The sequence below is a fragment of the Drosophila santomea genome, chromosome 3R, assembly GCF_016746245.2.
Source record: "Drosophila santomea strain STO CAGO 1482 chromosome 3R, Prin_Dsan_1.1, whole genome shotgun sequence".
Classification (NCBI taxonomy): Eukaryota; Metazoa; Arthropoda; class Insecta; order Diptera; family Drosophilidae; genus Drosophila; species Drosophila santomea.
This window is the reverse complement of record NC_053019.2, coordinates 20,746,477-20,761,667: the sequence shown is the minus strand read 5'-3', so window position 1 is coordinate 20,761,667 and position 15,191 is coordinate 20,746,477. Positions and strand designations below refer to the sequence as shown.

At 47.0% G+C, this 15,191-nt stretch overlaps 3 protein-coding genes across 7 annotated transcripts; 2 read left to right on the top strand and 1 right to left on the bottom strand.

Moving 5' to 3' along the window:
• On the top strand, positions 1-646 carry LOC120452993. The gene is made up of 2 exons (XM_039637495.1): positions 1-147; positions 301-646. The coding sequence occupies exons 1-2, from the start codon at positions 1-3 to the stop codon at positions 520-522; spliced, it is 369 nt and encodes a 122-aa protein (XP_039493429.1). The 3' UTR covers positions 523-646.
• On the bottom strand, positions 637-1,989 carry LOC120452989 (translation initiation factor eIF-2B subunit alpha). Its single transcript, XM_039637490.1, has 6 exons — positions 1,843-1,989; positions 1,682-1,783; positions 1,414-1,625; positions 1,192-1,346; positions 865-1,135; positions 637-808 (listed from the first exon to the last, which is right to left on the bottom strand). The coding sequence occupies exons 1-6, from the start codon at positions 1,874-1,876 to the stop codon at positions 662-664; spliced, it is 921 nt and encodes a 306-aa protein (XP_039493424.1). The 5' UTR covers positions 1,877-1,989; the 3' UTR covers positions 637-661.
• Positions 1,990-2,025: 36 nt separating this feature from the next.
• Positions 2,026-14,328, top strand: LOC120452986 (vacuolar protein sorting-associated protein 13B). 5 transcript variants are annotated; one of them, XM_039637485.2, is made up of 14 exons: positions 2,061-3,502; positions 3,560-4,907; positions 4,972-5,693; positions 5,750-5,948; positions 6,007-6,626; positions 6,686-8,547; positions 8,614-8,770; positions 8,838-9,059; positions 9,119-10,152; positions 10,221-10,580; positions 10,637-11,395; positions 11,448-11,932; positions 11,991-13,933; positions 13,992-14,328. In XM_039637485.2, the coding sequence occupies exons 1-14, from the start codon at positions 2,219-2,221 to the stop codon at positions 14,205-14,207; spliced, it is 11,211 nt and encodes a 3,736-aa protein (XP_039493419.1). In that variant the 5' UTR covers positions 2,061-2,218; the 3' UTR covers positions 14,208-14,328. The 5 variants fall into 5 exon arrangements, with proteins under 5 accessions (XP_039493421.1, XP_039493419.1, XP_039493418.1 ...); XM_039637484.2 differs by having other exon boundaries at positions 4,966-5,693; positions 5,750-5,945; XM_039637482.2 differs by having other exon boundaries at positions 4,966-5,693.
• The last annotated feature ends 863 nt before the right edge of the window (positions 14,329-15,191 follow it).

The window sequence follows — 15,191 nt, the reverse complement described above, 5'->3', positions numbered from 1 at the left end:
ATGGACTCCACATTCGGAAAAGTCTTCATGTTTCTCACGGACCTCGCTTGGAAAAGTCGTCTCACCATCCCCATCATGGTCACAACTGCATTTCTCGTCATGGACATCCGCCTGCAGATCGAGATCAACATTCAGTCCGGGCAATTTGTGAGTGCCGAAAATGTATTGTAAACCTTTTTTTGTTAAAACCTGTGCTAATTGTTTACTTTACTATTGTGTGTGGGGTGCACCTCTATTTTAATTGTTGCTTTATATTAAAATGCATATGTGGCATTCTAAATTTGACCTTCTATTGTATAGAACGCCAGCGATCTGGATGATGTTCAGGAAGGGCTCGACGATCAGTTTGGGCTGCACGATCACGGGTCCGACGACGAGACCGGCAGTGACAGCTATACAGATGAGGAGTACACAAACGACGATGGGAACAGCGAAGCATCCCACTACAGCGTGGACATTTACGATCCCTGGGGGTCAGACGACGAGATTGACGCCAACTATTCGCGAGAGATGCGGTTCTAAAACACAATATAAATTCTAGGTGTAAGCGAAAGTAACTAGCTTTATTTTATGTACATTCGGTATTGTCGAGCCCCTATTTATTCATCTCATACAGTCATAATTAAACAAAAGTAGTTAAGTGCAATATCTTTATTCGCCCTTACATGTACAGTTTGATCAACTCGTCGCTCACGGCCGAGGGTGTTAGTCTTCCGAGGTCGGTGAAGAGCAGGGTAATGTAGACGGGCGGCGTATAGTCGACCAGCGGGTGCACTTTGCTCACATCGTTCAGGTGCTTGCGGGAGTACTACAAATAAACCCACTCTTAGTCGCCGTTCCTGCGTTTAATCAGTAAGAACCTACCTTGTACTCGTTTGGCAGATCGCGCTGATTGAGTGGATACAGACGACTGAACTTGAAACTCTCGGCCAGAACGTAGAAAGGTTTCTTCATCTCACGGGCGCACAAGCCCATGGTGTATGTGCCAATGCGGTTGATGACGCCACCACTCTCCACCACGGCTTCAGCACCCACGAGCACGAAGTCCACCGATTCCATAACATAGCCGGTGGCTGAGTCCAGGATGAGAGTGCAGTCGATACCGGCCGCATGCAGGTCCTTAACCATCTCTTCGCTAAGAACGGTTGGTGTTTACAATTGAATTCTTACGGGAACCCGGAGAGTTCTTACCCAGAGTTTCCTGTGCCACCTTGTGTCACATATACGTGGAAGGACTTTTTGTTCTGCGAGGCTGTAATCAACGCCTTGAGGACGACCCGAGATCGGGAGTGCGTCAATATACGACAGCCATCGGTGATGAACCTCTGGGCCTGCTGGGCAATCACCTGAATTGGAAGGTACAACGTGTGGTTAGTTAATGCGCTAGTGATGGGTTTCCGTGTAATAGCCCACCTGCCGGGAATTGAGCAGCTTGGTGAGGAAGATTTTTCCGCGATTCAACATAATCTGGCGGCACTCCTCCATGTGCTTGTCGTCCAGACTGAGGGTGATGAACCTGCAAAAGAGTTCCCCGGCAGAAACAATGGCTGCTATAGACAAATCCGTATTCCGCATGGCGGCCACCGCTTCCCTCATGGTTGTGTGTAGAATATGAATGGTGCCAACTGAGGAATACGTTATACGTTCAGGGTTATACGTTCAGGGTTATCAGCACACTTACATTGTTTCTTTTCCAGGATCATGAGCAGGGTCCTGATGGCTGCAATGCCAGAGGACAGATCCTTGTCCTCGTCCAGGAGCTGCAGGAAGTATTTGACCACATCTGAGGGTAAAAATTGAAATTATCACTTGTGTGTAATCGTAGTCACATCCCATGCTTACCAAAATCCTGGCCATTTTCGGTAATTTGCGGCATTTCTATGAAATTGTGAAAAGCTACCGCTGCACGTTAAACGTCAACAAAATTATCAGCTGTTCGAAGGCTTATCTACACTTCGCGATTAGCAGGTACATTTATCGATTGCCTATACGCACCGCCCGATAACGATTGCCAGATTGCCGGGGCTGAAACGTAAACAATCCAACAAATTCTATGGCTATGTTTGTTTTGTTAAACATATTCGGCCCAGAATTGTAGCAAAATCCCCAGCATGTAAATTCAAGTTAACCGCCGGCAACGCAGTAAATGAAGAGTTCCATATAAGTGAGCAGTCAACAGCGCTGGGATCGAGGCCTTAGCCTCCGGCGCCGCAACACCATGTTTAAACTGGAGTCCTACATCACTCCGATTCTGCTGAGCTACGTGGCCAAGTACGTGAAGAACTTCCGCGACGAGGATGCCCAAGTGTCGCTGTGGGAAGGCGAGGTCACCTTCCAGAATCTGGACCTGCGCCTGGAGGTGCTCGAGGAGGAGCTGAACCTGCCAGTGGAACTGGTTTCCGGCCACATTCATGAACTTAGCATCCTGGTGCCGTGGACCAAGCTTATGTCCGAGCCTGTGAAGATCGTCATCAATACCATAGAGTTCGTAGCCAAGCTGCCGGACAGTCAGAGCAAGCAGCGGAGGGCCTCCTTCCAGCGAGAGCAGCGACGGAAATCCAAGCGAGACTCCGTGGAGCAGCCGGACCAGACCAAAAGTCCTGGACCGGCCAGCTCCTCCAGCGTGGTCAACAAAATCATCAACAACATCAGCCTGCAGTGCCACAACATCATCCTGAAGTATGTGGAGGACGACATCGTGGTCTCCATGAACGTGCAGACCCTTAACTTCAGCTCCGCCGGCGAGGACTGGAAGGCCACCATGGTGGACATACACCCGGTGTCCGTCGTCATGCGCAAGTTGCTACAAATATCAGATTTGACCATCTGCTTGGACAAGCGCAACACGGCCGGCAGGATTGAGGTGTGCCAGGAGCCGGTTCTCTACCGCTGTACTCTGGAGTGCCGGGTTCTCCGCAAGTACAACGCCAACACGGTGACCACCACGAGCACAACCCGCATTGGAGTTTTCACCAAGTCGCTGGATATCAACGTGTCATCTCTGCAGTTCCCCATGGTGATGAGGCTGGTCAAAATGCTGCTCGAGCTTAAGCCGGCCGAGTTTGAGGAGGACCCCCAGAATCCAGAAGATCAGGAAGCGGTAGCTGAGGGCAGCGAGTCGCAGCAAGGGACCGAATCCGCCGGTCAGAGCGTCTTTTGGTGGGCCTGGAGCCTACTGCCCAGTTTCGATACTGAGGCGCCTTCCTCGTCCTGCGACTCTCCCACTGGCCATGCCTTCGATCTGGGAATATACGCCGAGGAGCTAAACTTCCAGCTTAAGAACTCGGAGTACTTTACCGACCAGAGCATGGGTGGCATCAAGCGCATCCGATACACGCCTATACTGCGGATCAGTTTGGGCGGACTTTATTACGAGCGGACAATTCTAAAGGAATGCGACTGGGCCAATGTCAAGGCGGGCCTTTCTAGCATGTGCATGGAGCCATTAGGTGCTTACCGTAGCGATGATCCCGTGGATCGCAAGCTGGTCAATACCCAGGAAGTGAGCAGATCCTAAGACTGTTTATTGTCTTCATTACTTACTATTTATTCTATACAGTTTCAGCAAGAGCGCTCCTTCATCGACAAGAGTCTGTTTGACGAGAACTACATGTTCGCCGATCGGTCCTGGTGCAGCTACAACTACGAGGATTACGTGGCAAGGAATACGGATGAGTATATGCTGTTTCGCAGTCCAGTTTTGGCCTTCGACGTCATCGAGCACCGGGTGTCGAAACCAAGCAGCCATCCCGTGGCGGAGAGCCAGCTGAGAGATCTGGGAGTTCGCATCCAGTATCGCCTGCTGTCCGCCGGAATCACGTTCCACTTTTCGCAGTCGTTTGTGCAGGTTAAAAAGGTAATTAGCGATTTAATTCGTCCATACGATTACCCGGGATATCGTTCAGAATCGGTGAAAGACGAGGATCGCGGTGTCCCCGAGCCGGAGAACAAGCACTCCGAAATGACTATACCTGATCTGGAGTATCTGATGGGATTGGTGCCAACCTGCAACTACAAAATTGAGCTGCGGAACATAGTGGTTCAGTTGTACCCCCGCCAGCAGCATGAAGAATCCTCCGCGATGAATCAACACCAACTGACGACCACAGTTAGACAATCTTTACTACCATATTTGCAGCTTAAGGTCTCCCTAGTCGAGGGCACAATGTGTGGACCAGTAAATCCTGTTCGCCTGGTCCAACTGATTACTCATCTGCAGGATAAACCTCGGGAGGTGGTTAATGCCTGCTACAACTGTTTTCACTTCAACGTGAAAAACTTGGCGCTTATGATTCTGAATACAACTCCGGATAATGGACAAGCCAAACTTTTAAACATACCACGCGTTCAAGTTAACTGGAACCGCCTGCTGGCGCCTCATCTTTGGCGTCAAAACGAGGCGCCTTTAGAGACCTCGGAAATCAAATCAGAGATCATAACTTTAGAGTTCTCAAAGCGCGAGCTAATCGTCGCAAAGCGCTTGGTCCCGCTGATTTCGAGTTTTAGTGGGCCAGATCTTTGCGATCTGGCCCACATTGTGGCCAATGTCAACGCCAATTCGGATGTGATCAAGCTGCAAAGTGTGGGCACCAAACTGAGCCTGAGTTATCACAGGTATCATACACATTTGGCTGCAGTGGGTTCGCTTCAAGGTGTCCACACCGATGCCGTCCATACCAAAATGAACATACGCAATGTGGTGTTGTCCACTTCAAAGAATGCAAACAACAAGTGGCTGGAGATGCAGTGTCAGTTTCCTTTGGAGGAGGTCAATTCGGAGCAGGAAAAGATTCCCGGCACAGTGGTGTGTCTTTGGCTGGAACCATTTCGCATCACCACGGACATATATCTGCTGCAGTTTCTAGATTTTTCGGATAACAGTGGAAGGCAAAAGACAACAGACAAGGGTACGTAATTTGTTATATAACACTTTAGAAATTATAAAGGATTTAATGTTGTTTTCAGAAGTAGAAACTGATTTAGAGTCCGTGAAACAGTCGGAGCAACCAATTACACAATCAGTTTCGAATTACTCCACGATTTCTGCCTCTGCGATGGTCTTGAATGATTTTCAACCGCGTCGAATCAGCAGAAACAATAGTCGGAAGATCTCAGTACCCGAAGAGACAGTTCATCTAAGTTCCGAGCGAGATGAGAGGCACACCCAGGCAGAACCATTAAACATACCTGTTACCAGTAAGCCTCAACCAAGTAATTTCGATACCAACGATTTTGTGAAGCGACTTACAAAAATGGTGGTGTTGGTGGAGATCGCTCAAGCTAAAATTGACGTATGTGAAGTAATGATGCGAAAAACACCTGGAGACACGGATGTGGAGTATACTTCCATTCGCCTGCCGCACATTAAAGTTAAATCGGGCAATTGCGAGGCCATTCAACGAGGAAACATCAGAGGAGTTATCCCAGTAGCGAATAACACTGAGCTATTCAATTGGGTCTTCGACCTAAACGAGTTTAACGTTTGCTATCGCAATGCTAATGTGACCGAGATGATTGTAGCTCCAGTCAGGACCACGATAACGTTAGCTCTGTCTTTCAAGACATCTGAAAAAGCCGACGAAGGAAAAGCTGAAGGGAAATCGGATAGAATGGCCAAGGACTCGCCGGAGCAAAACACTTACTCTATAAATGTGCACGTAGACATGTCGGCCATCAACATTTTCGCTCAGCGGGTAAGCGGAGCTTTTACAGGACCGATATAACTTTCGTTAAATAACCCATTTTGCAGGTGAAATTGTTACATGAGCACTGCTTGATTATTTCTAAGATGTATGGTTCGCTGTGTCCGGGCGAACCTGCATCCAAGTGGCAGACAGCCAAAATGAAACCCAGGCTGGAAGTATACACTGGGAGTGCGCAAAACTATCCGGCGATAAAGGAGTTTCTGGAGCTTGATCCCAACTTTGAAGCACCGCAAGTAAAAAGTGGTAAAAATATATACACATAGGTTTTAGAAAATCATTATAAATGTATTATTTCACTTAGCTCCCAAAAGTTCAGTGGTTCTATTTTGCCAATGGACCATTCCACGTATCAGTTTTGAAATGGAAAACTCCAACGATTTCAAACACAGCAAAATCGTTATGATTCTGGAGGACTTACTCCTGAATATCGACAAGCATAGTGACTTCAACAAGATTACCACCAAAATAGAAAACTTCGGCCTTAACTATTACGAGGAAAAGCATAAGGAATGGGAAAAGATCGACGACTTGCATATCAAAATGCTGGGGGATAGTACAAACTTGCCATTGATTAGTGTGGTGATAACCACTGTAAGCCTTGAGGATCTATATGCGAAGATTGGGGCAAGAAACCCTCACAACATGCAGCACACTATCTCCGAAGTACTCATCGAAGTGCAACCGATAGAAATGGTACTGAATCTGGACCAAATTACCGAGTTTATGGTTCCGATATGCGAGGTCCTCGAAATTATGGGAGGTTCAGTCTCTGCACAGCCAGTAAACACACCGAGCGCACCAGTTCAAAGCAAGATTACAACGGTTCAAGATCTGCCAATGGTCCATTTAAACAGCAAGGGAATCTATGTTTATCTTCCTCTGTCTACAGGCAAAAAGGGCTGTAGTGTCCTATTGCTAAGGGTTTGTATTCCAAAAATTGTTAAGGCTTAGCAGGTTAATTTTATATATGTATATTGCAGATTGAAAATATTCAACTAACTCCGAGTCTCGAAAATCCTCTAGTTCGCCAGCTCGTGCGACCAGATATCTACCAAAAAGCAGCGGAGCTCAACATGCTCAGTACCCCGGGAGCACTGGTGGAGGACCGTCAGTATGAGCTTAGTGTTCGGAGGGTATCTCTATCCACCGGAAACTGGAAGCAAACACAAGAGTATCGTATAGAGAAGACTCTGGCGAGCAAACATGACAACCCCGCTTTTGAGTGGAACAACCAAAGTCAATCCACAGAGCTGGATCATATGGAAATATTTAAAGACTTCGATTTCATTATGATATATGCTCCGGCTATAAGCTACGATCGCTTTTTGGTGTGCGGACAGAGCGTGGAGTACAATTGCGCTACCGATTTTGTGGCTTCATTGAACACTCACCAAATCAGTTTAATTAGCTGCATCATAGTGCGCGCACAGCGATTAAGCTGTATAATCGACCAGGTCTGTGTTAAAAATGCTGGGTTACCAAAAGCGAGATCGCACAAAACGCTGGGAGAAATTTCCAAATACAACAGCGTGGACAACTCCATATACTTTCCTCCGGATCCCAAAGCTTGTAAGGATACTCGGAACTTAAAATCATCCAAAAAGCGGGTCAGTGATAAAATAAGTTCCACAAATGCAAGCACAAGTTTTACTGATGCCAAAGGCAGTAGTGACTACTTTTACGGTTCTTGCCAAAGCGATTCCGGAATTCATTTGGGCAGTCGTATGAAAGGATATCCAAGATCACTTGTGGCGGAAGAGATAAATCGAAGTGGACGCCAACCATTTGTGCTGAGTTACCCTAGCAGCGTATCCTTTGTGGCCGGCATATTCGTTCTTAAGATTTACGATGTGCTGCAGTTGGAAGAACTGGAACGTCCCGTTATGAAACCACTTTTTTTGATGACTGTATCTCAGCCCAGTTTCATGTCTACCAAAAACTTCAAGGCAGCCGTAACACAAGCCTCGATTTTTAACGTAAGCATCAGCGTAGCCAGAGCAAATGCTGAAGGAAAAATGGATTCGGAACGGTTTAATGAATCGGTGTTTGATACGTTACCAGGCCAACTGGGAAGCTCGGGTATTCCACCTCCCTTGCTTACAATTAAGACCCAATATGACCGCCTCCATCAGAAGGATGTCGATGTGGAGCTACGGAAACCCATCCTGTTGAGGATATGCGAGAACACTATCAAACAATTGGCTAGTGATGTTATCCGTATTTACACTGTTCTTCACGAGACTCCCTGCTTTAATGTACGTAGTCAGCGTCCAGTGCCCGAAGGCTCTCAACTCCGCCAGATGAAGACGAATTGCTACAACGCGGATAGGTTTCACTTTTCAAGTGATCGTATAACAGCCAAGTTCTACGATGAGGAGAGAACGTATAAATGCAGCTTCGTTTGGCTGGATGTCAGCACCCGCATCAAGTTCAGTAGTCGCCCTCAGAAGTCGGTTATAAGGTCCAACATAGGATCATTCTATGTGCAGTCCGGAGAAAAGATGCTGCTCCACCCTTTGCTTATGCGTTTGTCGGTGGATTTGGTCAGTGAGCCTTGGTCTGAGGAGTTGTTGGTCAATGCCACACTCAAGCTAAATCACCTTCACATCGACGCGGGTGTTTTCAGCATACTGCAACTGCAAAAGGCACAGCATGGAATGAACAGGATACGCGAATACGCCGATCGGGAATGGCAACAGTTTCTACGCAGTCGTCCCGTTTTGGGCACTCCGAAAGATGTCTCACCCTGCGATCTCATTAAGTGCACTCCCTCACACGAATCGATAGATCGGTTGAGGCGTCCGCTGAAATCTAACGCGGAATTCTATCAGGACGACCTGAGGTGAGTTATTCAATACACAGTTATTTTCAAACTATATTTTACTTATTAGAGCATTTTGCACTTCAGAGCTGGCGCCTTCCAGTTTGTGTACCTGAACTCCGAGTCTGTACTGCCAATGCCCTATCAGGTGCAGATCATTAAGAAGAACTACGGCATCATCTGCTGGCGATATCCGCAGCCCCGCCAAATGACAAGCATACACATATATCCGGTTCCTATGCCAGTAAGTCACTGATATGACGGTAATAGATATTTCATTTGTCTAATTTATGTTTTTATATGCGAAAAAGGTAAGCAGGCCCATACATATCAGATGTCGCATGGAGTACTTTAGTGAAACGCACGAGACTTTCTTGCATTACTGCGATTTTATGCTCTCAGAGACTTCTACTAAGCAGTTGACTCCACCAGATCGTCCGATCTGTGCCACCATTTGGAGGGTTGTCATATTGCAATCGTTGATCTCTGTGGACGGAACTTGCTTTGAAGGAAGTGAGGACGAAGACCTCTCGGTACGCTTTTAATTATAGCATGACAAATTAAGGCACTAATTATTTATCTTCATTTTTAGATCGAGTACCTCCAGTCGGACTTCAAAGTAGACGAAAATAATGATTTCATATTGCATCCAAAAGTTCTAGTGGGTTGCATGCGAATCGATACAGTCTTCAGGGCAGATAAAGTGCCAAAATTACAATTGTTGCTTTGCTGCCAGGACATCGAACTAAACTTCATGAACCAGACGGATAACACTGGCGAACTCCCGAAACAACTAAATAAGTACCACCTTAGGCAGACCGCTAATGTTAGGCAAACCTTCCTAACTGTGCACGTGGAGGAACTACAAATGCATTCGAGCATATATTCCAGAAAAGATTTCAGTTTGCAGACCGAAATGCGTACTCGAGTTGAGTGCTTGGATTATGGATTCCTCAACATGCTGGATGTGCTAGAGTCAATGAAGTTCTCCAGCTATGTAAGGCTGACCGACTACCCACGCTCGCTGGTGCAAGCTAATTTCCTAGTGGACAAGCTTCGGCTTAACTGCGGTCCCCATGTGATCCACACTTTGCTGAGTTCCAAATACCACTGGCAGGAAGTTTTGCAGCAGAAGGCTGTGCGACACGTTGTGATGCCGAAGTTGGTTATAGTTAACCGTATACAGGCACCCATAAGCTTCGGGCAAACCAACACAGTTGAAAGAATCCCCGTCAATCCTGGTGAAATGCAGCTCTATCACTTTCGAAGCTGCTCCCACGCCCAGGAACTAACCTTCTTCATTACAAATGCCAAAACCCATCTGGTGGAGTCAAGTGATTCAGTGCACATAGCACTTAAGTTCGAGGACGAAGAAAAGATCCATCATTTGCGAGTCGGAGAAAACTGTATTACGCTCAAGTTGGGCAAACTCTCCTCCACCCAGATTTATATTCTGGTCAAGGGACAAATAGAGTTAATCAGCATGGTTCCTTTCCATCTGGTCACTGAGTTTCGAGAGGAGGAAGTAAATTACGACGAAAGCACCCCTCCGGAGCATCTACTCATGTCCAAAGAAAGATCATCGTACTACCAGAATGTCAAGCGGAACGCCGATATCAACATGCGGTAATTGACATTTCTGAAGAAATATATTTTCAAAACATTAATTCTCTAAAAATGATACCATTCTTCAGGCTCAAGCTGACCGCCGGACTTGGAAGAGGACGCACTGGCGACATCCCACTGAAAACCAACAACAACTTGCCGTGGCTGGTCAAGGTTCCTACACAATCTGCTCAGCAGTTTATCAGCATTTGGGTGCGAATCTTGCGCGAGGACATTAAAATGGATAAGGCCACCGAGGACTTTCAGCCGCAGAAGATACTAATATGCATATGGCCTATCTTTGAGATATGCAACATGCTGAGCTGTGCAGTTAAGGCGACTGAAAGTACCACCGGCGAGTGTTCCACAATCGAAGCCAAGGGAGGCAGATGGGCACTGAACACTGCAACAACCCACGCAACGGAGCATAGCGTTGGCTTCACGTTCTCGTAAGTTTTAGAAGCATCTTAGGTCGATCGAATTTAAACTTTGGCTTTAATTTCAGCGGTGTCTTCCGAGGATCTTCCAAAGATGAATATTCGCTTATGTTAAGGACGATGGACTGGCATAAGTTCTTTTATTACGATCCCAGTGTTTGGACCATCGAAAATGCTCTGCATAAACTTGGCAAGTCATCGAAGATCAAATGGCCACTGAACGATCCCGAAGAATTGCGCGTTAGCCGAGTGCTAGATTTTGAAAATCCCTTTGATGTTAAGTACCAGACTAAAGCGACGAGGGAGTTTTCCTGCTGCCAAGGACTAGACGTGACTGCCTGGGGCATGTTCATCAATGGAACGGCGTTAGATGTAAGCATTTTAATGACTCAAGAGCAGACGCGCCTGGATCTTAAAGCAAACAGTTTGCAAATGATGCCAAAGCTCAGGAGTGCTTTTACAATCGATGTGCGATTTGACAACGGGTGGATGTCCTCAACTCCAATCTGTTTGGAAGATTTTACACAAAAATCATCCAGCAACGGCGGGCGATCATTATATCTGCGGTACAATTCATTTGTGGATATAGTCATAGTAGAAAGGGATGAAGTATTGCGACTAGTTCTGGAATACCGGCAGGAGGAAGACGGACGTCGCCTCTTTAAATTACGATCGAAATTCGTATTCACAAACTTTACGGATGTGCTCCTGAATGCCCTGACCCTAGCCATGGACCACAAGGAGAACTCTACGCGGGAAGAAGTGGAGGCATATTCAGTTTCCAAAAAGGCCCGCAGTCTTATTTCATCCGATTCGACCAAGAACTGGTATGGATTATAGTCATAACTGTTTTTTGTTGCTAAACTTCTTTAATTGCAGCATGGGTAATGCAATGGACGTTTTCTACGACCTTAACGCCCATAAGGCCAAGCATAACTGTGATACAGCATTCGTCTATTTCGTTTGCTTTAGTGTTGGTGGTAACCGGGAGATCTCCATACCGATTCCCTTAGCCATACCTTTCACCAGACGCTGCTTCAGCTTGCAAGCGGGACACGAATCCATTCCATTGATGATCACTCTGATAGAGAAGGACAATATACACTATTTGAATGTGTTCCGGGACACGGCACCTGCCATTGCTATAAGCAACAACACGAATGTCAAGTTTATTGTGGCCCAGACGAGTGCTTCGGAGCACAGCAATGTGAGCTGCACAAACTCGGAGTTTGTGGGAAGGAACTTTGAGTGGAATCAGTTGGTCCTGCCTCACAGCAATTGCTATTACACGCCTCCGCAGATGTACGCTAACTTCCCAGATGTGGAATTCACAATGTGCAATTTATCCTTGGCAGTTTACAAAGGTTTGGAGTTCAGCACGCTATCTAGCAATTGTTATTAAAGCTCTATTTCATTTTGCAGATAAGTCTTGTGCCAAGAACAAAATCGCTTGGTCAAAACCCATTCGGACCGACAAGTCTTGGCAGAAATTCCTGCACGTGCCGCATCACGGGGACGTAAAGGTGGTTGTCTGTGACAAGCATCGAGCTATACGCCTGAACATCTACTATATAGCTCAGCAGCTGGAGTTTTCGGTTAAGGATTTGCGATCACGCCTAACCAAACCAGAGAATGATTCGATACCATCACAAGAGCAGGCTGCCTTGAGACCAGAAGTAAGCTTGGAGCAAGAGAGCGGCACTATTAGGGACACTTCACCGAATATGGTGACGTGTGCCCATTTCAACGAAGAGTGTGAAAGCAAAACGCAGACAAGGATCAAAATTTTCATCAAGAGCTTTGTGTTCAGCCTGCAGACAGACAACCGCCAAAATGACTACTTGAAGACAGAGGTGTGCAATATTTATGCTGATGATTCAATGCTTATATACGACGATGACGACGATCAGCGAGAACTGCGTTTGCAGTTGCCAAACCTTCAGATAGATAACCAGTTGTACTCCAGTGGGAAGTATGATTTTCCCGTGCTGCTTTGTGCGGAAAAACTGTATAGACGCAACTGTAGTCTGCCTCAGGTCTACGATTTGGACTTTGTATATAAGCAACAGGCACAACGAACTCACGTCTCGCTGTTCACGTTCATATTCTACCAAGATGAAATGCAACTGCAGAATGTGCGATGTCAGATTCCACCCTTTCGGGTGTACATCGAAGATGCCTACCTGAATCAACTGCTGGAAGCACTGGTAGAGTGTGAACCGTCCAACTGTGTGTATAGTCCCCCTGTGGAGCAGGAACAAATTCTTCTTCCAGTCGGAATGACCCTTCTGCCCGACCAAGTTGTCGCCCAGTCATTGTACATATCGGAACCCTTGCGTCTAAATAGTTTTACGGTGGAGCCCCTGAGTCTACTACTATCCGTCCATACTTCTTCGAGGCTCTATATAGCATTAGATCACTCTCCCCTTTCCTTTTCTCGCTACGAGCGTCAGCAAATCCTTACAGTTCCCCTTCGATTCGGACAATCACTTGGACTGCACTACCTCAGCGGGGCAATTTTCGGAGCCGGCTGGGTCGTGGGTTCCCTGGAGATTTTGGGAAGTCCCAGTGGGCTGGCGCGCTCGTTCAGCACCGGTCTGCGAGACTTTGTGTCCATGCCCGTTCAGGGTCTGTTTCGCGGACCTTGGGGCTTCCTTGTGGGAGTGACCCAAGGATCTGCCTCTCTGCTGCGCAATGTGACAGCAGGAACCGTGAATTCCGTGACCAAACTGGCTGGTTCAGTGGCGCGGAATCTCGACCGCCTGACTTTGGACGCCGAGCACATCGAACTGACCGAGGCGAGGCGTAGAGCTCGGCCACAGGGCTTCGCCGATGGACTGACCCAAGGTCTGACTGGATTGGGCATTAGTTTACTTGGCGCTGTTGGCGGATTGGCCCATCATACCCTGGAGGCACGAAGTTCCGTCGGTGTCATCGCCGGCCTGACCAAGGGCATTGTAGGAGCACTAACGAAACCTATTAGTGGAGCAGCTGAAATGCTGGCCCTCACCGGTCAGGGTGTCCTGCATACGGTGGGCTTTAATGCCATGCCCCAACAGGTGGAGCCTAGTTTTACGCGAAACACCGCCCTGCATGGAAGTTCCAATCGCATTTGGAGTTATCTGCCCGAGGAGTTGAGCCGCGATCAGATGCTCTTCTTCTGTGAGATCACACTGCTGATCAGCACGCAGTTGCGTCCAGCCTTGCTGTTCCTAACCTCGTCCGTTTTGGCCATCATGCAGTCGGACAGCGAAGACCTGGCCTTCGCCTCTCCCGTTTCCAAGGTGGATGTGTTGGCAGACCGCGATGATCCCTCCAAACTGTACTTGAGTCTGAAATCGGAGAGACGGGATGACTTCGAAGGAGTGAGTAGTAGATCAGCCATTAGGTTTATCTTATTAATAATCAATCTTGCATTTCCAGCAACTCAACTACACCAATGAGCGCATCATGAAGTTCCTGAACGCCTCTCGACTTCAAAGTATAGCCAACGATTCGCTGAATGATCTGCTCCAGCTACACGAACTGGATGTCGACGACCGAATCCAGAGGCAATCGCAGTGCATCTTCTACATTAAGCCCAATATAGGCGAACACCTGATCCACTACCTAAAGGTAATTAGTCGGATTCAGCATTGATAGTAAATATGCATCTGTGCGTACGTTTCGGATTAGTCCAAAGTATTCCTAGAATCCTGTGTATTTTATGCCAAAAAAAGACATTTTTTGTTACAATTTTTGCAATAAAAATTAAAACGTACGCACTTGTTTTTATTAAGATTGCTGCATATTTTCTTCTACTTCTGCTTTTACTTAGTTATTCCCTGTGCTGTCCAAAATCCCATCAATTCCATTGGTTTTAGCTAAAGCCGCCCACAAGTCAGCATTGTATCTTAAAACTTACAACTGGTACATGGATGCATTTTAATCAGAGCCAGATAAGTAAAGCTAGGGCAAAGCCTTTGGAATTGGAAGGAACTTGTAAAAATTAACCTGTCGTCTGCAAAACCGTTCAACCAAAGCGCTTCCTATTTTTCGAGTTGAATTTAATTTGCGTGGCTGTTGCTACAGCGAAAACAAAAGCTTACCAACTTCAAGTGTTTGTATTAAACAGGATAAAGGAAAAATGTGAATTCAACAGATAAGATGGCATTGCTATTAAATGTGTAGAATTGTATGATATATTTTTTGGACACTAATGACGCTACATTTGTAGCCATTATTTCTCCGCGTGTGCTCGATATCCTTCCTGGTTGGATGCCTGGATTTGGCCTTGGATGTGCGCCAGAGCGCGACCCAAAGATTCAATTATGGGTGGTTTGTGGCTGGTGGTCGGCACACCGCATACGCAAGTCTGCCCGTACAGGTTGCTCATTGAGGCCCCCGGAACCCCCGATCCCCGTTGGCCTTCTTTATGTGTTTGACATGTCTCGGGGGGAAGGCGGCATGCCCTACTAGCTGGTGGCTACACAGATTTGCACACCGTTTCCGTGGGCCAAATGTACGTACGTCTATTGTTTTATGCTTATAAAAGGTGGGCATTTAACGACTCTGCTGGGCCTGGCCCTAAAGTCGAGCCCATTGTCTCCGCTTCCGCCTTTTGTCCCAGCTCACATGTTTATG